The sequence below is a fragment of the Typha latifolia genome, chromosome 3 (assembly GCF_019914945.1).
Source record: "Typha latifolia isolate L0001 chromosome 3, TyphaL0001v2, whole genome shotgun sequence".
Lineage (NCBI taxonomy): Eukaryota > Viridiplantae > Streptophyta > Magnoliopsida > Poales > Typhaceae > Typha > Typha latifolia.
Genome location: NC_133088.1, coordinates 4,203,010 through 4,225,306, shown reverse-complemented (window position 1 = coordinate 4,225,306; position 22,297 = coordinate 4,203,010). Strand labels below are relative to the sequence as shown.

The 22,297-nt window shown below is 38.2% G+C and overlaps 4 protein-coding genes across 4 annotated transcripts; all 4 read right to left on the bottom strand.

Moving 5' to 3' along the window:
• Positions 1–38: 38 nt before the first annotated feature.
• On the bottom strand, positions 39–4,784 carry LOC140784529 (E3 ubiquitin-protein ligase RSL1). The gene is made up of 3 exons (XM_073132006.1): positions 3,627–4,784; positions 2,415–3,175; positions 39–614 (listed from the first exon to the last, which is right to left on the bottom strand). The coding sequence occupies exons 1-3, from the start codon at positions 4,017–4,019 to the stop codon at positions 245–247; spliced, it is 1,524 nt and encodes a 507-aa protein (XP_072988107.1). The 5' UTR covers positions 4,020–4,784; the 3' UTR covers positions 39–244.
• A 1,180-nt stretch (positions 4,785–5,964) lies between these two features.
• On the bottom strand, positions 5,965–8,771 carry LOC140784402 (fe(2+) transport protein 1-like). Its single transcript, XM_073131797.1, has 3 exons — positions 8,078–8,771; positions 6,651–6,800; positions 5,965–6,462 (listed from the first exon to the last, which is right to left on the bottom strand). The coding sequence occupies exons 1-3, from the start codon at positions 8,714–8,716 to the stop codon at positions 6,157–6,159; spliced, it is 1,095 nt and encodes a 364-aa protein (XP_072987898.1). The 5' UTR covers positions 8,717–8,771; the 3' UTR covers positions 5,965–6,156.
• Positions 8,772–12,000: 3,229 nt separating this feature from the next.
• On the bottom strand, positions 12,001–14,725 carry LOC140784685 (fe(2+) transport protein 1-like). The gene is made up of 3 exons (XM_073132209.1): positions 14,035–14,725; positions 12,637–12,786; positions 12,001–12,461 (listed from the first exon to the last, which is right to left on the bottom strand). The coding sequence occupies exons 1-3, from the start codon at positions 14,662–14,664 to the stop codon at positions 12,156–12,158; spliced, it is 1,086 nt and encodes a 361-aa protein (XP_072988310.1). The 5' UTR covers positions 14,665–14,725; the 3' UTR covers positions 12,001–12,155.
• A 1,691-nt stretch (positions 14,726–16,416) lies between these two features.
• LOC140784697 (fe(2+) transport protein 1-like) lies at positions 16,417–19,166 on the bottom strand. Its single transcript, XM_073132225.1, has 3 exons — positions 18,531–19,166; positions 17,125–17,274; positions 16,417–16,958 (listed from the first exon to the last, which is right to left on the bottom strand). The coding sequence occupies exons 1-3, from the start codon at positions 19,134–19,136 to the stop codon at positions 16,653–16,655; spliced, it is 1,062 nt and encodes a 353-aa protein (XP_072988326.1). The 5' UTR covers positions 19,137–19,166; the 3' UTR covers positions 16,417–16,652.
• Positions 19,167–22,297: the final 3,131 nt, after the last annotated feature.

Genomic DNA, 22,297 nt, shown 5'->3' with positions numbered 1-22,297 from the left:
TGAAGAATAAAGACCAATCTTCTAACAGTTGAACAACATTTGTCATCACCAAGAATAGGAACTTCCCAAACATAAATTTATACTCACTAGGGATACAGGTAATATATAAGACATTAACACATGTATTAAAGCAAACCATGTGTATGAAGGAACATATTTAGCACATCATTTTGTAAGCCATGTTGAGAAAAGAGTCAGCAACTTATTAAACAAGAATTGATATGCACGATGTTGACGTATGTTTTCATTGGATGAAATCTTCATTGTAACTATCACTAATCACTGAGACAAATCTCTCGAGCCAAGGAAGCTGGTGGAGGTCCTTCATGGTATCAATGTATGAGTCCGAACAGCGGGGTGGTGACTGACAAGGATGGTCACTCAAGCTGAATCCTCCAGTGAGGAACCTCTGTATCAGAGCCAACTGTGCTCTTTCTTGCTCAGAGTAACCCTCTGGCATGGTATCAAAAGAATCCCATGTCCACATTTCTGATTCTTGACTTGGGTATGTTACTGACGGTTCAACATTATCTTCATTCCAAAATGCACATTGACAAGTCTGAAGTCCATTCCTGTATTCCGAACCACAGGAGTAGCAGAACTCATGCCCACACCTGTCAAATGGGAAAAGAAATGTGATGTTATGCTTTAGTACATTTTGGAAATAATGATAATAACAATATGTTAGAAAAAACAGGCACAAATTTCATCCTGTATCCTTTCCAAACAGGAATACAGCTCTATCCTCAATGTCATCATTGTTGCATGTTGTTTCCAATAATTGCATAGCAGAATAGAGAGTCAGTGATACAATAAAATTATGGAAACAAGGATAAGTTTTAAACATACAATGGAAAATGAAAGCGAGCAACAATAATTAGGAAAATAATATCTGCATTCTGCACTGGAGTCCTAGTCAAGTGCTCAATTCTCTTATGAGCTCGATAATCATTCTTGTTTTCCTTATATTTGAATGTCAGCCAAGTCTTTTCAGAATTATTCGAAATACTTGTACCCCACTGTGATATTCTACATTTCAATGCACATCATATAGATCATCGTACTGCATTCTAAATTTCTAACGAAATGCTTGTGCCCCTAATGCACAGACTGTACCGAGTCTATAAACCCATATTGATTCATGAACATACATTGAACCAGAGCAACTGATTTGTAGCTACCACTTCACGGATGTTCCTAAAAAGGTTTCTCTCAGAGCTGCGCTCTATATATACATACACACATATATTCAAACCCATAGATATATTCTACATATATACGCGTAGATAATGAAAAAAGCTCTTCATATACATAAATACAAACATATAGACAAGAGGACTAATAAAAGAATGTCCAAATATAAGCCTAAGTTTCCAAGTTATACTAGCTTGCATGTAAATTATCACAAGGTACATACTAACTAATGAACATATAAACGTTCTTTGTGATGGGATCACAGGATTACTCTATATAGAACATAACACGGTATAGGACCACGGCCAAGCATTTTTCTATGCTTACAATAAGTTAATTGCCAGCTTGTACTTAACAAATCTTGTCATAAAGCAAAATGGAAAATTGGAAATAACAAGTGGAACAGTTACTGTCGCTTCCTATTGCAAAGAAAGCTGCTGCCACCTTCTATAGTGGATGGAACTGCTACTGCCATGCAGGACGAACACCAGCAGCTATTGCTGCGGCACTTGCTGGTGGCAGTAAGGCAGCAATACAGACAGCCACTGCTTCCACTTAGACAAGGCAGCTGTGTTTGTCATCACCAAAGTTAGGAATTCTCTAATCTTCATTTAGTGCCAAAATTGAAATTGCCAAAACATTTTGCTTTTAATTTTTGGAACCTATATTTCAAACATTGATAAGATCCAATACAAGACAAGAGAATATAAGTTCAGCAGATACATCAGCTTGTAATTACCAATGTTATGAATATTCTTCCTAGTATAGACATAAATAAATAGATTTTCATTGTTTTGATTTATCTTTCCTAGTAGTGACAGCTAAGTCTAGCCATGTGACCCATGGTGGCACCAGGTTCAAGACACAGGAACAAACCTCTCAATAATGGGATAAGCATGTGTATGTCTTCCCTTCTCCTGACCCAGAATTGGCGGGAGCCTCATGCAAGAGGAAACACTCTTTTACAGAAAGATCACTGAAGATGCTAACAACTTACCATTAAAATCTACAAGTCCAGGGATGGTAATCTTTAAAGACAACAAAGTAGACCAACAAAATAATGCTGGTACGAATGGCAGATATCCAACATGAAAGAACACATGAAAAAGAAAAGATTCTTGGTCTTATGCCAAATAATTAGTTTCTTATCAACGGGCACTATATAGCAAGAATATGATCCAAAATTGTATTGTTTTAACATAAAGGCATAGCTAGAATACCAGCAGGTCATGTGGTAGCACCCTTGTGTGAGCTCAATCATTCGCCTGCACTGCTGGCAACGTCTCCACCTATTATTTTGAGCCAAGAGATGCAAAGACATATCCCCTGCATCCCTCTCCTCTGCTGGAAGGCTTTGATACTCATTACATGTCATCATCGTATGCCATGGCACCCCACAGCTAATACAGATATCTCTGCAACACTCTGGGCACTCAACACAATTGACATCAGAGAGACTTGATGAGCTTGCTCTAGAGGACAGGTGCTGACTTGCATTTAGTAACATCGAGCAATTTGGAAAGGGACAATATAATGTTTCCATGTTGTGAAGACCCACTTCCATGGAGGCTCTCTCTAACAACTCGTAGCTAGTGACTGGAAGAAAAGACTTGCACTCACTAGTTGAAATGTTGTATTTACACCTTACCTGGGGGCACCTTATAGGAACATGTGAGGCCTGTATTTTTCCTTCCACATAAGTGATCAAGCAACCAGAGCAAAACTTATGGGAACAATCTATCTGTATCATTTGTGAACTTTGATTCTCCTCACAACAAATAGGGCAGGCACTAACTGATCCATTCCTGTCAGAAGAAAGGTCCTTGATGCCAATTGCTTCTTGGGCCAACCATGATGGTCTCTCAAGTTCAAAGCTAGGAACCAGCATTAGATCAAAGTCTTCTAATTTTTCAGCAAGTTCTAGAATTCTGTGTGCTAAAGCTACCAAAAGTTGGTCTTCAAGAATCTCTGTTTCTGCAATCTGTGGATTAAATAAGGGAATCATTCAACCAAACTTCAAAAGCACAAGACATTTAAAATAGTTAGAAGTTAACCAACTAACTGACTGGCAATTCCACCACAGAAGCTAATAATGAACAGAATATTCTTCCCAGAAGCTAAAACAAGGACTGAATTAATAGAATATTACCAAGTGCAAAAATATAAACATGTTGGCCGTCATAATAAATAAGATTGTACAATAGCGAAAACTACAATCTGCAGAAAAAGGATTACTGAAAGAGTGCTTAAAGAGACAAAACAATGAACTCCAAATAACGATCAATCAGGACTACATTCATCAGCGCATTCAAATAAAGATCAAACTCACTCTGGTAAATGATAGATGTAAATTCAATATTATAACAAATGGTAGACCTATAACAGTAATTTTTATGATTTCTATTGCCAAGTTTAAGTAGTAAACTGCTTGCCTGAAAATATAGTTTCTCTGAACTTGTGAATGCATAGACCTTCCGAATTCCATTCTGCAAGGCTACCAACAGCCCATCCATCAAAGCTAAGTGCTCAGCCACTAATTCCTCTACATAAAAATCCAACTTTTTCTGCACTTGAAGTGCAGGAACTCCATGAGACCTTTCCATAACCACTCCAATTCCGGAGATTTTAGGACCCTTTGCCTCAGAGACAGATACACCTTTGAAAAACATTCGCAGCGAGAATTCATCGAGATCCTCTTTCGAACCTTCAACTAAAGATTCTTCAGTATCTTTCCACTCCTCATCTTCTGCGCAACAACTTCGAAATTCCTCTTCTACATCAGGATTATCAAAGAGCCCATCTTCGTAATCGGCCAAACTCTCCATTAAGAACCGAATTTGATTTCACTGCCTTTGGGAACCCAGAGTGATCTCTCAGCCAATAAATGTGACACCAATCTGTCTAGAGATATAATTTAAGGAGACCCAAGGGAGGAGCCACACCAAGTCATCAAACTATATTATTAAAGCATTGAACAAGTACGCGAAGAAAGGTTCAATCTTTAACTTCCATGAAATTCTAACTACTGTATATAACAATTAGAAAATCAAATTCACTTCAATCTTCCACCTCACAATCCGAAAAGAACCCTTTTACATAGAAGTCGAATCCTCCAGCTACCAACTGAACCATCAACTCAAACTGCCCTATTAACACCCATCACTAGTTAACAGGCTAAACAAATTTTGCTCCCAAATTGGTATCTTCCTCTCCAACCCGCCGAATCAAAATCCAGTGGAAACCCAACAAAAAAACCCAAAAAGGGAAAAGAGAAGTCCCATTCCTCAAATACAAATACCCATTTGCCGAATCACCAAAAGCTAGCTTCTTTTGCCCCCCAAATGGCCGTTAAAGATCCCAAATACCCCTCTAACAAACTCCGTCGCCATTCCCCTTCCTCTCCCAAATCTCCAAGTCTGAGGAGGAAGAGAGATAGAGAGCGGGACAGGGACGAAGAACCCACCTTTTCTTCTTTGGAAGAGAGGAAGCCTCCTAAGAATTTATTCTCAGAAGAGATAAAAAAAAAGAAAGAAAGAGAAAAGTAGACTTGAAAGGCGAAGAGGATGGCGTTAAAGCCATAGCTTAATTATTCCTTCTCAGGCGTGGAAATCCTAGTTTAAAGCGGGTGCTGTTAACGCGAGTGGGACCCATCCCCTCGCCGCCCCCATATCCACCGTCTCTTCAGTGCACCTACAAATCGATCAGACGGTGGGGTTCGCGGGTTCGTACGCCTAAATCGCACCCACCCTCTGTTATTAAATAAGTGGGTGTTTACATATAGCACCCTATCTTTGAGCAAATTCGCAGTCAAATCCGCATTTTTGTACTTCTTAAATTACTATCTATTATAACTTTTTTATGAAATAATTGAGTATCAAAGATTTAGTCTCCAACAAAAATTAAGCATAGTTTTTAAAAAAAAATCTAATAATATTCCGCAAAAGTGTAGTTGAATCGGATACCGTGACGCCTGGGAGGTGGGGGAGGTGAGAATACCACCTCGGTTGTGGCGCCCAGCAATTAGTTCCACGTGGCTCGGGCGTTGAATAGTGGGTGAGCTTAAAAAGAGAAGGGGAGGTGAGTGGTGACAAAGAAGAGGTCAAAACGGAGGCCCACGTCTTCTGGTCACCGCGGCCATATGAATATGTGATTCGCCCACCTCGCTCGTCTCACAGACTCCCATGTGCTTAATAATTGGATGTGAGATGCGGTTAGCTCACCGGTGGTGGAAAGTAATGGTGTTTACTGCTTCCTTTTTAGTTTAGTTAGGTTTGATTAGTTGGGGGAAAAAAGAGGTTTAAAAGAGCTTATAATATCTATAAGTGATGGAGTTTTAATCATTAATCTTAGCCTGTCCATCTATTATTCCGCACCAAGAAGCTTTACTTTTTCGAAGATCAAAAGGTATATTATATATATATAGAGAGAGAGGTGTGGAGAAGTGGAGATTTGATATATTGTAGCAACTTAGTTCGAGAGTACAATATCTTAGTATAAAGTTTTAATAATTAGATTATAGGAAAAAAAAATTGTACAGTAAATAATTAACTAGTTTGACAGCTTATAACATGATGCCATATGCTGCAGGAGATCATGGGGTCATGCCGTCTCGGAGAAAATGGAATTTGAGGTGCATGTATGGCCTTGCACAGATATAGATATGGTCACTGTTATTTGATCTATAAGTCCAGGACCCGCCGTAATTAATGCAAATGCACGCACCAAAGTTTAGTTTGCATATTAATTATGAAGTGCAACTTGAACAACAAGTAGACGAACAAACACTCAATTCTTATTCAAGTTACGGATTCATATGATACATACAATAGAAAGTACATGTACATCAGTCTCAATACATTCAAGTCGACAGATACATGGAATAGCATGCATGCATGCACTCGGCCTACGAACACATCTTGAGAAAACAATGAGAGCATGCATGCATATATATATATATATATCCTATGCCCATTTTGCCATGATTGACATCCCACCAGCACCCAAGAGCACAGCAGCGAATGCCAGAAACTGAAGCTTGATGCTTCCCTGCAACTTGGCCCCCATGAAGTCGGTGGCCAAGAGATCCACCAACGCCGTGTAGTTGAGAAGCCCCGCCGACGCGGCGTTTAACACGCCGACGACGATCAGCGCGGTAGGGCTGTTGTCGCTGTAAACGTTGGATAACGCTATTCCGAGTGCAATCCCGAATGGGGTCGTGGTGGCGAAGAAGAAGGCGAGGATGGATTTCATTTTTGCACCATATTCTGCCTGCGGGACATTAATTCATGGATAGCACGATGAGATATAAGCTGGTGTAATGATCTTGTCTAATAGGATAAATACCATGTTACTTTTACTAACTAGTAACTACTCAATCTAATAAAGCTTTAGCTACTAAAAAACGATTAATTTGTTCTTTTTTATATTATGGCAAAAGGAAGTTGGTGTGGATTTACCTGCAAGATACAACCACCAAGGCCCATTCCTTCAAAGAGTTGGTGGAAACAAAGGGCAGCTACAAGGGGTCTGATAGTGCAAGGATTCCGAGAAGCACCCATGGATAGGCCTATCACCACTGAGTGAACTACTATTCCCATTTCCAAAACCTGCATATATATATTTGAAGAAAAAATTAGCTTGTCAATTGAGTAAAACTTGTAAAATTTTCACTTCAACGTTGGGAATAAAGAACTAATGGTGATGACAGCTCAGGAATTTAGTAAGGGGACATAATTTAAATATTTACATTAGTGTTGACCAATAAGGAGCAGTGGCGTGGGTTGGCCAGCTCCCTCGTGTACTATTGCATCATTCTAAATTATATATATATTTGGATGACGAATTAATTTACTCTACTTGTTTGTATAATCCAAGATTTTAATGATTCCTTGCTTCTAAGTCAAGTTAGACAAGTTACTTCCGAGGAATTTGCTTGTCCTTTTCTCCCTTATGAATTTTTATACAACAAGGATAACTGCCCAAAATCTTGCGTTTGCCATCGTGAATCTAGCTAGCTTAGCTTGTTTAATTTGAAATTCTTGTTAGGTTAGCGATCATTGTAATGAATCTATTTATAATACTTCAATCATGGTTGGTTGGTTAGATAGTCCAATCTAAGTTAGAGGATGTGAACGTTAACTCGTTTGCAAAAATATTATTGTGCCTAAATGTCCACGACTGCCAAACAGCTATAAGTCACAGCGTTATACTTATTTGCAACTAGTTGCTTGTGATTAATGATTAATCCCATTAGGCTAATGGCTTTTGCGAAATTAGTATGGTCTTTCTAAGGTTATTCGTGGGCCCTGCTTAAGTCAAGCATAAAGCCCATGGCTTTAGCCCAGTCCACGGGTTTCAGGTAGAGTCTTTTAAGTCTTGGTGGTTTCAATTCCTCAAACATTGAGTTGATATTTAAGAGAGTTTTTTACTTGATTAGCTTCTTTGTCTAACATAATCTATGAATAACGACTACTTTTATTTTCTTTTTTTCTTGTTAGCTTCAACTAATAAATTGAAATACGGTAAACAAAAAGTTGGCTCTGACCTAAACCAAATTAAGATCTTTATTTTTTATTTTTATTTTCTTCTGGAAAGATGGAGATCTCATCCAAATGAGGCGTGAACTCCAGTTTACAACCATGTGCTTCACACAATCACATGAACAGCAAACTTCCTAGTTTCCAGCAACTAAATTATATATATACACTATTAACTTCCTTCCTTTCTGCATTCAAAACTTAAAAGTATATATACATATATATAATTATACCACCAAAAATGTTGGTGTGATCATGCTGAGCTTTAGTAAAATCCAAACTCCTAATTAATTTACGACCATTAATATGAGAGATTAAAATGTTAAACTACTTGTTGCTAAGCTAACCTGTGCGATTACTCGGTTCCGCCTCAACGCCGACTTTGCCCCGCCGGCATCATCCTTATCGAACTGCGTCGGTCCGCAGTGGCCATGGCCATGGCCATGCATGGCGGGCACCGACATCTCTTGCATGGGGCTCTCGTGATCGACGACCGCCGCGCTAGCGCCGGCGCCCTTATACTTCCTATTGAAGAAGGTAAGCATCAAGGAGTCGATCAGTAGGGTGAACACGGCGGCGAGCATGGCGATGAAGGTCGTGAAGGGGAATTTGCCCCACGGGTTCTCTGGTAAGCACGGGGAAGTGAGGTTATCGAAGGAGTCCGGGAGCACGTGCATGTAGCCGGTGGCGAGGATGACGCCGGAGGCGAAGGCCTTGACGATGACGAAGAGGTTGCGATCAGGGCGGAGGGCGGGGACTGAGCGAGAGAAGAGGGGGAGGCAGACACCGACCATGCTGGCGACGAGGATGGTCGGGATGGCGATGAGGTTGAGACGGAGGGACTCCGATTTGCTGTGGCATTCGCCGCGCAATCCCTTGCCACATTTCGAGGGAGGCGAGGCATCGGATTGCGCCAAGACTAAAGAAGAAGAGCAGAACAAGAGCAAGAGGAGAAAAGTCAACGCTTGAGAGCTGGTGGAAGCCATAGCTACCTCTAACTCAAGCTCAGGCTCTTTAGTTCGTCTGTTGCTCCTTTGACTTGCACTTGATTAATGATACGATTTGTACTTGGATTTATAGACGGGATGACTCCACGCCGCGCTCTCCAAAAGTTTGGAACTAGTCAACGGGTCATGTAACCGAGGGTACTGTTGTAAATTACATCCGGCGCGAGCCATCACGCGAACGGCACATGCCAGATCGCAACGTACTCGTGTCCATACGTATATTTCCTTTTAGTTAAAGAATTATATAAGATTGGGATTAATTAGTTCCATAAGTACGGGAACATAAAATTTTAAAAAAAATTGGATTAATTGCATGGTTTTGTAACACTGATCAGGTACCTAGAATTCACTCCAGATCTGTTGATAATTAAAATATATATATATATATATATATATACCAGTCCAATATTGCAGCACATTTCCTTATGTTGGGGGGATAAGAATGAAATGAGAATATTATAAAGCTTGGTGTCAGTCGAAAGGGACGTTCTTAAATAGAAGTCGAAGATAAGCCCTTGAGACTGTTAAACAATAAACCTCAAGGGAATCTTCGACTTATCTTCAGGAGTATGAAGAATTTTAAAATGCCGTACAATCTCGCCTTTGATAGCTACCTTATTTGTTGGAGCGTTCTTACAAGTAAGCACGTATGCTTTTTATTCTTAGTTTCTTAATGTGAATCAAGCTACATAAACTATAATTCTACAGCTAATCCAATCTCAGATATCAAACTAGCTAGTTATGTTACTTTGGACTGTTCTCCTTTTGACTTTTGAAGGTAGAATGACGACTCCAGTAATGCTTCGTGTTACTATCCTCTAATCCAGATTAATCCATTGGTCATAAGGATAACAATTTTGGACTTGTTGGCTAGAATTTGACACATAATTAATCTTCCGTTTCCCATCACCATTTTGAACTAATATATATATATATATATATTATCAACTAGTCGACTTCTGATGCAACACCACGGTAATCATTAAATGCAATTAAGTCTATCTCTATGTGAAGTTGTTGAGCGTCACCCAGAAGGATCTAGTCACGCATTGAAAATATAATAAAAGGTAAGATAGTTCATATAGATTATTAGGCATCTATGATCTATCTAAGCTTGTAAGTCTGACTTAGATTTTAAAATTAAGGTATAACGCCTCTTTTTCACTTAGACTAAAATATTTTTATCTTTTTAACAGAAATAAAATTTAGTTAATATTTTTATTTCTCTATCTTAGTTTTAAATATTAACTCACATGATTTGTATATTTCACCAATAATTCCACGTGGTAGAGGTGGTCAAAGGCTCAAACCTCTCGTCTCACAGGCTCCCGTGTACTTAATAATTGGGTGTGGGATGCGGTTAGCTCACCGGGAGTGGAAACGACATCATTATGTACTACTTTATGCTGTTTAGTTCTACTTTAGTTTAGTTTGGTTAGCTGAGAAAATAATTATATAAAAAAAAAGAGTTTAGAATGTTTATGAGTGATGGGGTTTTAAATTTTAACAAAAATAAAATAAAATAATTAGCCTGTTTATATATATTCTGCACCAAGAATCATATTTGGAGAAAAAAAATTAGTATCCACGACTTACAGGGTTCCTTTTTTTTTTGTGGAGATTTTTTTAATTTTTAATTTTTTAATTTTTATTTTTTATGAAGGTCAAAAGGTATAGGTGGGGTAGTGGAGATTTTGAGTACAATATCCACTGAGGCCGGCTTTGTACACTATTCATTAGTGGGAATGGAATATTTTTGTAGACTACTTGGTGGACAAATCCAAATAGTTAAATAATTAATTTAACAGCTTATAGCATGCTGCCAGATGTTGCAGGAACTATTTTATATAGCCTGGGCTGCAGATGATCACGGGGTCAGGCCACCTCTAAGACGATGGAGTTTGAGGTCCACGAAAGGCCACTTTGCTCAAAGATAAAAATGTATGTGGAAACCCCTCTAATGTGAGGGAAAAATCATCGATCCTAAATTCACCTCAAACTTTTCTCTGTATTCCTTTTTTTACTTCTACGAAAGGAAGGGTGGTAAATGGATCATAGGTAAAACTAGATGATCACAAACATTAGAGATTATGATCATAGAGAAACAACCAACAAGATGACTAATATTTCATAAAAAAATATGAACAAGCTTACCAAATATTATGAGTTTGACAAGTTCGTTTCCCTCTTGAGAATGACTTGATCAAGAGCCTCACCTTCTTCCTTGAAATAGTCCACAAGTTCTCTAAGAAAATAATTCTCTTTCTCTTTAAAAAGCCCTCTCCTTTTCTTGTTCTCTAATTTCACTTCATAAATAAAACCCTCGCCCTCTTTTCTATTCTTCTTTTACTTTTCTTTTGTCCGCTTATTTTTCATTTAAGTGGGTGGGTCCATGATCACATGAGGTGGGAAGCTCAAATCTAACTGTTTACATATTAAGCGTTACAAAAAAGTGAACTAACCAATTCTTATGCATCCATATAATATAATGGAAAGAACGTATCAATTTTATTTTGTGCAATCTTCCTCTTATACATGACCTCTAATTCTATTTTCATATCTTGAACTATCACTATTTTCATCTCTTTAACTATCACTATTTTCTATAATAGCCCTCTGAATTTTTTTCGGTACATAATGATCCTTATAATGGAAGGGGTCAAGTGAAATATTTTTGTTGTTCAAAGGGATCATTATGTACTAAAAAAATTTAGGAGGTCATTATAGAAAGTGATGATAGTTTAGGGGGTAAAAATAAAATTATCTCTTAATAATAATAGTTCACCTATTTAGGAGGTCATTATATATTAAAAAAATATTCATAAAGTTATTATGAAAAATGATGATAGTTCCGGGGAGAATATAAAATTATCCCTTAATAATAATAGGTTTATAAAGTTCTATAGGTAAAACTAGAGGATCACAACTAACACAAGAAAACCAATACTTTATAAGAGAATTAGAACAATTTCATCAAAGATAAGATGTTTGATAAGATTTTAATCTCTTTTGAGAATGGCTTGAATAAGTCCCAAAAACTTTACAAGAAACCCTCTCTTTTGTTTCAAAAGTTCTCTCCTCTTTTTCTCTAATTTAGCATCTTGATCATTGATCATATATATATATTGCTTTTGCTTTCTTTTTTTCACTTTAAGTGGATGGGTCAACTCTCACATGAGGAGGAAAGCCCAAACCCAACTGTTTTGTATATTATGAGGTACAACAACACTCAATTCTTATTCAAGCTACGGATTCACATGATATAATGGAAAGCACGCATCAATGTTATTCACCATCTAGCCCAATGGATTACATCAATCTCAATACAGTCAAGTTGATAGGTACGCATAAAATAACATGCACCACAGCACACAAGAAAACAATGGGAGCACGCAGGCAAATATCTATCCACTATCTTCTATGCCCATATTGCCATGACTGACATACCGCCAGCGCCCAACAACACAGCAGCGAATGCCAGAAACTGAAGCTTGATGCTTCCCTGCAACTTGGCCCCCATGAAGTCGGCGGCCAAGAGATCCACCAACGCCGTGTAGTTGAGAATCCCCGCCGACGTGGCGTTCAGCACGCCGACGACGATCAGCGCGGTAGGGCTGTTGTCGCTGTAAACGTTGGATAACGCTAATCCGAGTGCAATCCCGAATGGGGTCGTGGTGGCGAAGAAGAAGGCGAGGATGGATTTCATTTTTGCACCATATTCTGCCTGCGCACATTAATTCAGGGTTAGCACGATGAGAGATAAGCTGGTTTAATGATCTTGTCTAATAGGATAAATACCATGTTACTTTTACTAATTACCCAATCTAATAAAGTTTAATTAAGCAACTCAAAAACGATATATTTGATCTTTTAGCAAAAGGAATTTGGTGAAGATTTACCTGCAAGATACAACCACCAAGGCCCATTCCTTCAAAGAGTTGGTGGAAACAAAGAGCAGCTACAAGGGGTCTGATGGTGCAAGGATTCTGGGAAGCACCCAGGGATAGGCCTATCACCACAGAGTGAACTATTATTCCCATTTCCAAAACCTGCATTAAAAAAAGGAAAAAAGGAAAAAAGAAAAAAGAAAGTTTGTAAATTGAGCAAAATTTGTAAATTTTTCACTTCAATGTTTCGTATAAAGAATTAATGGTGATGACAGCTTAGGAATTTAATAAGGAGATAAGGATTACATCAATAGTCCATGAGGGAGCACTGGATCATATATATATATTGGTAAGGAATTAAATAACTCTACATGTTGTCTAACCCAAGATTTAATACTTCCTGGCTTCTAAGTCAAGTTAATTTCGGGCAATTGTGTAAGTTTTTGAATCTTTATATACAAGAATAACTTTCCAAATCTTGTGTTTGCTATCAACAATCTAGCTTAACTTGTTTAATTGAAAATACTTGTTAAGTTAGGAGTTACTTGTTATGAATATATTCGTCCAATATTTAATGCTTCAATCATGGTTGATTAGATAATCCAATCTAAAATAGAAGATCTGAACGTCACATATTTACATGACTCCTTTACAAAATTGACAAAATGTTATATATTGTGCCTAAACGCCCACAACTACCAAACAACTTAGTCCAAGGGCTAATAGAATTTTTAGCCGGGGTTGAGTCAGGCCTACAGCCCAAGGCTTTAGCCCAGTCTATCTTATGGGTTTCATATTGTCGCATGAATGAAACTATATACCAAAGATTTATAAATTAACGAAGAGTTTGAGCTCATTTCTTAGGTCTAATCAATACATCGGGGGCAGCCTAGCTTCTTTGTCTAATATACGATTATGGTAACTTAAATCTCTTTTAATTATTATTTTTTCCTCTGCAAAGAAGAGATCTCATCATCCAAATGCAGCGTGATCCAATATATTTATGCATATACAAGTATCTATATGTAGATCTACTGTCGATCCATTACCATGTGCTTCACGTAATCACATGAACACTAAATTCCTTAACACACTTCCAGCAATATCGGTGTGCAACTACAACTAAACTATGCTGTCAACTTCCTTCGTTGATGCATTCAACCTTAAAACTTAGTTTATATACCACCCTATTTATTGGTGTTATCACGCTGAGCTTTACTATAAGTTAAACTTCTAATTAATCTACAACTAATAAGAGATTAAAATTTTAAACCATCTGTCGCTGATGCGATAATGATCAAATGATTTATGGCCTTATGGGACTCATGTTGTTATACAAGTGTTCTTAGGTTTAGCTGAGACGTTCTTATACGAATATTAAAATTTTGAATTACTTATTATTAAGCTAACCTGCGCGACAACTCGGTTCCGCTTCAACCCCGACTTTGCCGCGTCAGCATCATCTTTATCGAACTGCACCGGTCCGCAGTGGCCATGGCCATGCATGGCGGGCACCGAGACCTCTTGCATGGGGCTCTCGTAGTCGACGACCGCCACACCGGCGCTGCCGCTCTTCTTCGTCCTATTGAAGAAGGTAAGCATCGAGGAGTCGATCATTAGGGTGAACAAGGCGGCGAGCATGGCAATGAAGGTCGTGAAGGGGAATTTGCCCCACGGGTTCTCCGGTAAGCACGGGGAGGTGAGGTCGTCGAAAGCATCAGGGAGCACGTGCATGTAGCCAGTGGCGAGGATGACGCCGGAGGCGAAGGCCTTGACGAGGACGAAGAGGTTGCGGTCGGGGCGGAGGGCGGGGACGGAACGGGAGAAGAGTGGAAGGCCGATGCCGATCATGCTCGCGACGAGGATGGTCGGGATAGCGATGAGTTTTAGGCGAAGAGCTTTAGGTTTGTTGTGGCATTCCCCGGTGTGACCCCTCTCGCATTCCGAGGCCTCGGATTGCGCGGAGACTAAAGAAGAGGAGCAGAACGAGAGGAGGAGGAGGAGGATGAGAGTCAACGCCTGAGAGGTGGTGGAAGCCATAGCTCTAGCTAGCTAGCAGCTCTTGAGTTTCTTTCTTCTTTTTTTTGTTACTTTGACTTGTACTTACTGGTACGTTCTGCAGTTGGATTTATAGCGTGGGATTCAAATGATAAGCGGCATGACTCCACGCCGCTCGTTACAAAGATTTCGGCGGAAGTGTCGTAAAGAGGCACGTAAACTAATGCGTCGCGGTCTAAATGTGGCATGTAACCGGGGGTATTGTTGGAAAATAGATCTAGCACGAGCCATCGCGCGAAGGGCACGAGCTACGTGGCGCCGGTCTCGTGCCGTATGGCCCACGTACTTGCGCCGTACCTACTGTCTCTTTCGTTCATTAAGGCTAATGGAGGGCGTCAGTACGGCGGACAACAGGTGGATTAATCCTTGGTAAATACTTCAAACATTTATCATTGACTAATAGAACTCTCAAAATATTTTATAGAACTCGACCTCAGCTCGGCATATGTTTAACCGAGCGTTAAAAAGAAAAGAAAATCTCCCGTTTATTAAACTAGCAGAACATGAATCGAATTCGGCTCACTCAAAAAAATATATTAAGAGTTAAATGCATTTTAATTTTTTATGCTTAAGCTCAAAATTATTTTGCCCCTCGGTATATTAGAAAGTATCAAATTAATCCTTATAAAATCGTTAATTTTTTCGTTAAATTTAATTGAATGATATTAAAATAATTAAAATATTTTTATCATGATTGGTAGAGAAGATATGCAGATTTTGATATAGTACAGTAAATTATTAAAATAGTTATAATACTTGATTAAATTTAACAAAAGAACTAACAGTTTCACTTTAGTCGTAAGTATAAGTATTGATTTGAGACTTTTAAAATACAGGAGTCAAGAGATTTCGGGTATAAATACATAAAGCTACTCATGAATCACAGAAGCTTGCTCATCATGAGTACCTTTTCTTCTCCAACGAAATGAACCAGTAATGAAATCGACATTGCTGAAGCAACGAAGCATTCACCATTATCATAATTGTAATAGAAAAAAGGAATGCATGTAGATATAAAGTAGCCAAGGGCAAATCACCAATCCATCTATTTCGCTAGAAGTCAATCAGTTTTTTATTTTCTAAAGATTAAGTGATATATTCCACGTGCAAAAGGATGAGCCACCGAAAGAAGCTCCATGCAAAAAATGATAACAATTAAAATTGTTAGGTTCCTTCAAAGGGACTAGACTCCTCCTGTAATAATAGCACAGAACAAGATCTTTTCAGGGAGCAGAATGAGTTGAATTGAGAAGTCTCCAACACTATTTTCCAATCAAAGCTTTATTATGATCTCGAATATTAAGAATACCAAGTCCCTTTCTTCTGTTTTATATATAGTGCCCCAAAGAAAGCCATTCTCAGAGCATCAAGTTCATTGAGAATTCTTGAAGGGATTTTGAAAACAGATATAAAATACTGTGAAAGAGCTGAAGGAACCGATTTAACCAGGATCAATCTCCCTCCTATTGATAGATTTTTTCGTACCATCCTGCTACTCTGAATTTTAATCTATTAATAATTGTTGATCAAATCAGAGAGTAGAAGTTTACCACCTCGAGAGGAAGTTTACCGCACGATTAATTTACAGATGGAAAACACCAGTTAATCATCCTTCCACATTTCTATTCATATTTATTTGCGGACACAACTGGATAGTTGTTAAAAGTACTCTAAAGTAAACCATATCTCCGTATCCTTTAGTTGCTCTTGGATTAGCTTCTGCAGTAGTCAAGATAAAGATTGATTGTTATCAGCAGGTAGTACTTTTTTTTTTGATTCAAAACGTAAACCTTTTCGGGTTTATTCACGTCCCTGCCCAAAGGAATCGACTACATCAATCTCAAGACATTCAAGCCACATCACCTTGGGTTATGATGCAATAATATGCACTACAAAAGAATTACATAATACATATAAAACAATGAGAGCTTGCAACATCTACTATATATATATATATATATATATATATTCTAAGCCCATATTGCCATGACCGACATGCCACCAGCGCCCAAGAGCACAGCGGCGAATGCCAGAAACTGAAGCTTGAAGCTTCCCTGCAACTTGGCCCCCATGAAGTCGGCGGCCAAGAGATCCACCAACGCCGTGTAGTTGAGAAGCCCCGCCGACGCCGCGTTCAGCACGCCGACGACGATGAGGGCCGTCGGACTGTTGTCGCTGTACACGCGGGACAACGCCATTCCGAGTGCAATCCCGAATGGGGTCGTAGCGGAGAAGAAGAAGACGAGGATGGATTTCATTTTTGCACCATATTCTGCCTGCACATATTAATTCATAATTAAGCTGATGTTAACAGTTTTGGCAATTTAAAGTTTAACTTATCCATTTGTACCCTAAACTTAAGTATTTAACCCCTGTGGTCTAAATCAAATTGCAGTCTGAAAGTTAAAGCTAATATTAAAGAGTTGGTTGATATAGATATACCAGCAAGATACAACCACCAAGGCCCATTCCTTCAAAGAGTTGGTGGAAACAAAGGGCAGCTATAAGAGGTCTAACAGTGCAAGGATTCTGAGAAGCACCCAATGACAGACCTATCACCACAGAGTGAACTACTATTCCTGTTTCCAAAACCTGCATAAAAATTAAACATAAAAATAAATATCTGGCTTGTAGATGAAACAAAACTTGTATAGAATTTTCCACTTCAGTATTAAGAACTAATAAAGAATCAATCAGTGTTCTCCAATAGGAAACAGTGGCTCTTGGGTTGGTTATCTCCCTCATGTACCAATGTATCATTCTAAGTCAAATATTGGGTATGAAATTAATTAATTATTCTCCTTGTTTGTATCGTCCAAGATTTAATGCTTTTTTCTGGCCTCCAGGTCAAGGTAGGCACGTTACTTCTAAGGAACGTTACATATTTGCGTGAGTCATTTGCAAATTGGTAATTAATTATATTATTGTGCCTAAATTTCCATGACTAATTAATAAACAATCAAATGACAGGGTGTATATGGCTTAATTCTTTCCAACTAGTTGCTTAAAATTAATCTCGTTTTGACTAATTTTTTAGCAGCACAATCATATATAACGCTTGAATACTAAATCCTAAAATCACATCGTAATTCATGATTGCCGTACATGTGCTAATGCGTTAAAATAAAAATTAATCACTTCCCTCATGGCAGGAAAAGGATCTTAACGTAAATTATCGTGCTCCCTAGATCACCCAATCTGAATTTGTTGACTCTATCTGCAGATCCAATGAATTAGCCACTCTTTCTTTTCTCTGGTAATTAACTTCACCTAGCTAATAAGAAAAGCACGGTAAACAAGTAGTTGACTCTGACCCAAGACCAAAGTAAGAGCATTACAACTATTTCTTGAAATATTATTATTTCCTCTCCGAAGAAGGAAATTAATCTCATTAATTACTCATACGTAATTGACTATCTATTGCCATGTGTTTTCAAATAATCACATGAACCAAAACCAATATCCAAAATTCCGGCAAATTAATTAAGTCGTGTCTCCCACTTCCTGTAGCACTACAACTAAACCATACATATATATACAAATATATTTGCATGTAAATTTACTATAGATCTATGAACAATTAATGCTTAAAACTCTCAGTCATCTCCATCCATTTTTACCGTATCATATGTTGGCTTCATTCGAATTCGTGTCTCCCACTTCGTAGCGCACATCCTGCAGCAATATTAATTGCCGTACGGATACAACTAAATTATGATAGTATCTTTGTTTCTTGAGAGTTGAGGCAGTCAAACCTTAAAAATCCCTACCAGCTACCACTATCATTAAATCTCGTAATTTATAGCCACTAGGATATTAACTTCTAAACCACTTGTCATAAAGCTAACCTGCGCGATTACGCGGTGCCGACACAACGCCGTCTTCCTCGCATCATCGCCATCGTCCTTATCGAACTGCGGCGGGCCGCACTCCGAGGTCTGATCATGCGTTGGGCTCTCGTGGTGGATGACGGCGGCGGCGCCGATCTTGTTTTTCCTACTGAAGAAGCTAAGCATCAAGGAGTCGACCATTAGGGTGCACACGGCGGCGAGCATCGCGACAAAGGTCGTGAAGGGGAATTTGCCCCACGGGTTCTCTCGTAAGCACGGGGAGGTGAGGTCTTTGAAGGAGTCGGGGAGCACGTGCATGTAGCCGGTGGCGAGGATGACGCCGGAGGCGAAGGCTTTGACGAGGACGAAGAGGTTGCGGTCGGGGTGGAGGGCGGGGACGGAGCGGGATAAGAGTGGGAGGCAGACGCCGGCCATGCTGGCGGCGAGGATGGTCGGGATGGCGATGATTTTGAGACGAAGGGCTTTAGGTTTGCTGTGGCATTCGCCGGTGAGGCCCTTGTCGCATTCCGTGGCATTGAATCGCGCGGAGACTAAAGAAGAAGAGCAGAATAGAAGGAGGAGGAGGAGGAGGAGGGTCAACGTCTGAGAGGTGGCGAAAGTCATAGCGATTATTTCTTTTGACTCGTACTTTAGAGTGGTAACTGCTAAGAGTTTGCAGTTGGATGGATTTATAGGGTGGTATTGGTATTGGTATTGGAAGGATAGGATGGATGACTTGGTTTCCATTTTCTTTTTTTCGAGGAGGGGTGGAATTGACGAAACGGGGCTCGTTTGAATTATTCATCCACGTACTGAAGTGTGAAAACGTGGCATATAAGAGGGGTATTTGTGGAAAATTGGATCTGGCGCGAGCCCGACACGAGAACGCCATCGGCCAGGTGGCGCCGTACGCGTGGAAGTACGGATATTTCCTCGATGAAGGCTAATGGAAGGCGTGACTTGGATTACAGGGTGGATTATATAATTATGACGTGGATTGATGACTGTTATCTGTAAATTTGGTTTTTACCTAAGACCCGTCAACTAACCAACACCTAGGAAATTATATGTTCAGTTAATAATCTTGGATATAATTACAACTTGACCCTCTTATTTCTTAACAATATTACGTGATATCTTACCTTAATGGCCTAAATTGATCTCACGACAATCACCTGATTTTACTATATAAATATTTAACATTTAGCCTCTGTAATTTTTTTTAAATGCCTCAAAAACCACACACTATGTTTGACCATATTCTATTGTCGGCAAGGCTAAGGAGGGAGGAGCTAGCCGATGACTAGGGTTTGAGGGAGAGGGCAAAAGATGGCCAACGATACTGAAGTATGGAAATTGATAGTCGAGAAAAAAAATGGTTTGGCATCGACTTAACGACGTCAGTCTTGGACCGACGGAGAAAATTGGGAGAGATAAGAACGAGGCTAAAAGTAGAAAGTAAAAAAATGTCAATAGTCTTCAATAATTTCAACTCGATATATATCTTCCACATATTTAAAGGCTAACTAAAACTAAAAAATAATTCAAAATAACCCTAATACAATATAATCTAAGTATCAGGCATTTGAAAGTCATTGGACGGGCTGCACTCTCAGGTTTGCACATTCGAATGCCATTAGATAGTGTTCGAACGTCGCTTGATAAAGGCTGCTCTCGGAATGTCGCTGGCCCTAGCCAGACGCTTGAATACTTCGATGTTCTGTTGTTCTGGAGTTCGAATGTCTCATCAAAGGCTATCTTTTATTCTATCGCTCAAACATCGTTAGCCGAGTGTTCATCGCACGAGCTCGACTAAAAATTATCTAAAATAAATAATAAACAACTAATCTAAATAAGCAGATTCGATCGAGCAAATTTAATATCTCTCATGTGGTGACCCGGGATTAAGCCCGGATCACATCATATCCTCGATAATTTTAGCTTTTAAATAATTAGTTATTGTAAACTTGAGTTATTTGAAACTACTCATTCAAAAAGAATACCTGTTTGAAATTCATTATAATTTTGGGGAAGAATAACCGGAACATGCATGTTGTATTTGGTCTAAGGCTTCACGGTCAGTCGATAGGGATATTTATTTGAATAGAACTCCAGTTTTGACGAAGGTTCTTGACATACATAAATAATAACCATAAGGAAATATTGGATGTTATTTTAAGACGTAAAAGAATAAACAAAGGTTTGTAGAATATAATATATCTTGATAGCTAGCATTCCATCAATTTGAAGTTTTTTTTTTCTCTTTATCCTTTTTGTGTGTGTGGGTGAGCCAGTTTATAGAGCCTACAAAGTCTTGGAAGTTGGCTTTCAGTACGAGATTAATAATAATATATATTATATTTTTAATATGCTTTATGTACATTATATATGAACAAATGAAAAATGAAAGATTATAAAATTTGGCCTTTTATAATCCACAATAATGGATAAGAGAAAATATGAATTAAATTAGACTAAAGATGATATTTCAATATTAAACCTCTATAAATTTAAAAACTTAAAGACTTTTGCATTAACTAATTATTTAACAATTCTTCTAATGCTCTATTCTGACTTTCCTATTTGTTCATGGGAATCGGAAACGAAAGTAACCCATATATAATAAATGTTTAACTACGAGTAATTCTCTCTCAAATAAGTATCAAACTAACTAATTATGTTGCTTTGATTTGACTGTCTTCCTTTTTATGTTTGAAGTATGGTAAATACTTCAAAACCTCGTTCTAATTCTTAGTGTTAATCCTACATATAGTGTAGCCAGTTTCTCTCGTTTTTATATCCAGTACCAATATCACAGTATTTAAGAACTAGAAAGTCAATGAGAATTAATAGGCATATATAAACATTTTGTTTTCTATCTCAAACATCTCTCTTCTCCATTTGATTGCAAATGATAAGAGACTATCTCAAACATCTCTCTTTAATCAATATAAATGATTTTTGTCCCATGATATACTTAAAAGCCGAATTCGTTTCTTTTTTTTGAAAGATAGGATTCAGATCTAATATTTTATTTTAAAATCAATAGAGAATTTAATGTAAATAATCTCTTTCTGTGTTCAAACTAATATCTAAAAGAACAATATTACGTTAGGTGTTCTCTCTAACTAGTTTAGGAGATAATAAATACAATATCTCCTTTATACATTATACCTTTAGGTCCATTAATGAAAAGAAGTACGTACCTTAGAATGATAACTTTCTATGTTATCTGTGTATTTCGATTCAATATGGCGAGGTGAAATGGAAGATTCGTCACGCTATTATCACTTGTTTTCTTGCATGTTGTTCTCAAAACAAAACAAACAAAAAATGATTCACATCTGCCAGAAATATATAAGAATAAAAAAGTTTTTAAAAAAAATGTAAAGCCTCCTTTTCTTTTAAAAAAAATAGTTATTAGACTGATTATGTCATTAACTTTATTAACCAATTACAACTTGATATATAAGAAGAGAGGGAACGTAGGCAAGAACCCTAAGAATAAGTCTCCTACTTGTCTGCATTACAACAAACTATAATTATTACGGCGAACTATAATTATAGCAATGTGTCAAAAACAAGTACTTAGCGCAGTAAGAGTAACAAGAGATAAAGTAAAGCTTTAGAAATAATCCTCTTATATGAGTTTTGAAAGGCTGAGCACTCAATAAGCTTAGAAAGAAATGCAGGCACATCAACGACGAAGTCACTGATTATACCGAAAATGCTCGAAGCCTCCATTTGAGTAACCTATGAAGTCAAAAACAGAACTGAGAACAAAC

Excerpts from the sequence above, each read along its gene's own strand:
- LOC140784529 (XM_073132006.1), bottom strand. The coding sequence starts at position 4,019 with ATGGAGAGTTTGGCCGATTACGAAGATGGGCTCTTTGATAATCCTGAT. Across the intron at positions 3,176-3,626 it reads CAGAGAAACTATATTTTCAG|ATTGCAGAAACAGAGATTCT; the intron begins GCAAGCAGTTTA and ends TTTAATCCACAG. Across the intron at positions 615-2,414 it reads TGCTACCACATGACCTGCTG|GTGTGGGCATGAGTTCTGCT; the intron begins GTATTCTAGCTA and ends CCCATTTGACAG.
- LOC140784685 (XM_073132209.1), bottom strand. The coding sequence starts at position 14,664 with ATGGCTTCCACCACCTCTCAGGCGTTGACTCTCATCCTCCTCCTCCTC. Across the intron at positions 12,787-14,034 it reads GGAACCGAGTTGTCGCGCAG|GTTTTGGAAATGGGAATAAT; the intron begins GTTAGCTTAATA and ends TTTTTAATGCAG. Across the intron at positions 12,462-12,636 it reads TTGGTGGTTGTATCTTGCAG|GCAGAATATGGTGCAAAAAT; the intron begins GTAAATCTTCAC and ends TAATGTGCGCAG.
- LOC140784402 (XM_073131797.1), bottom strand. The coding sequence starts at position 8,716 with ATGGCTTCCACCAGCTCTCAAGCGTTGACTTTTCTCCTCTTGCTCTTG. Across the intron at positions 6,801-8,077 it reads GGAACCGAGTAATCGCACAG|GTTTTGGAAATGGGAATAGT; the intron begins GTTAGCTTAGCA and ends ATATATATGCAG. Across the intron at positions 6,463-6,650 it reads TTGGTGGTTGTATCTTGCAG|GCAGAATATGGTGCAAAAAT; the intron begins GTAAATCCACAC and ends AATGTCCCGCAG.
- LOC140784697 (XM_073132225.1), bottom strand. The coding sequence starts at position 19,136 with ATGACTTTCGCCACCTCTCAGACGTTGACCCTCCTCCTCCTCCTCCTC. Across the intron at positions 17,275-18,530 it reads GGCACCGCGTAATCGCGCAG|GTTTTGGAAACAGGAATAGT; the intron begins GTTAGCTTTATG and ends ATTTTTATGCAG. Across the intron at positions 16,959-17,124 it reads TTGGTGGTTGTATCTTGCTG|GCAGAATATGGTGCAAAAAT; the intron begins GTATATCTATAT and ends TAATATGTGCAG.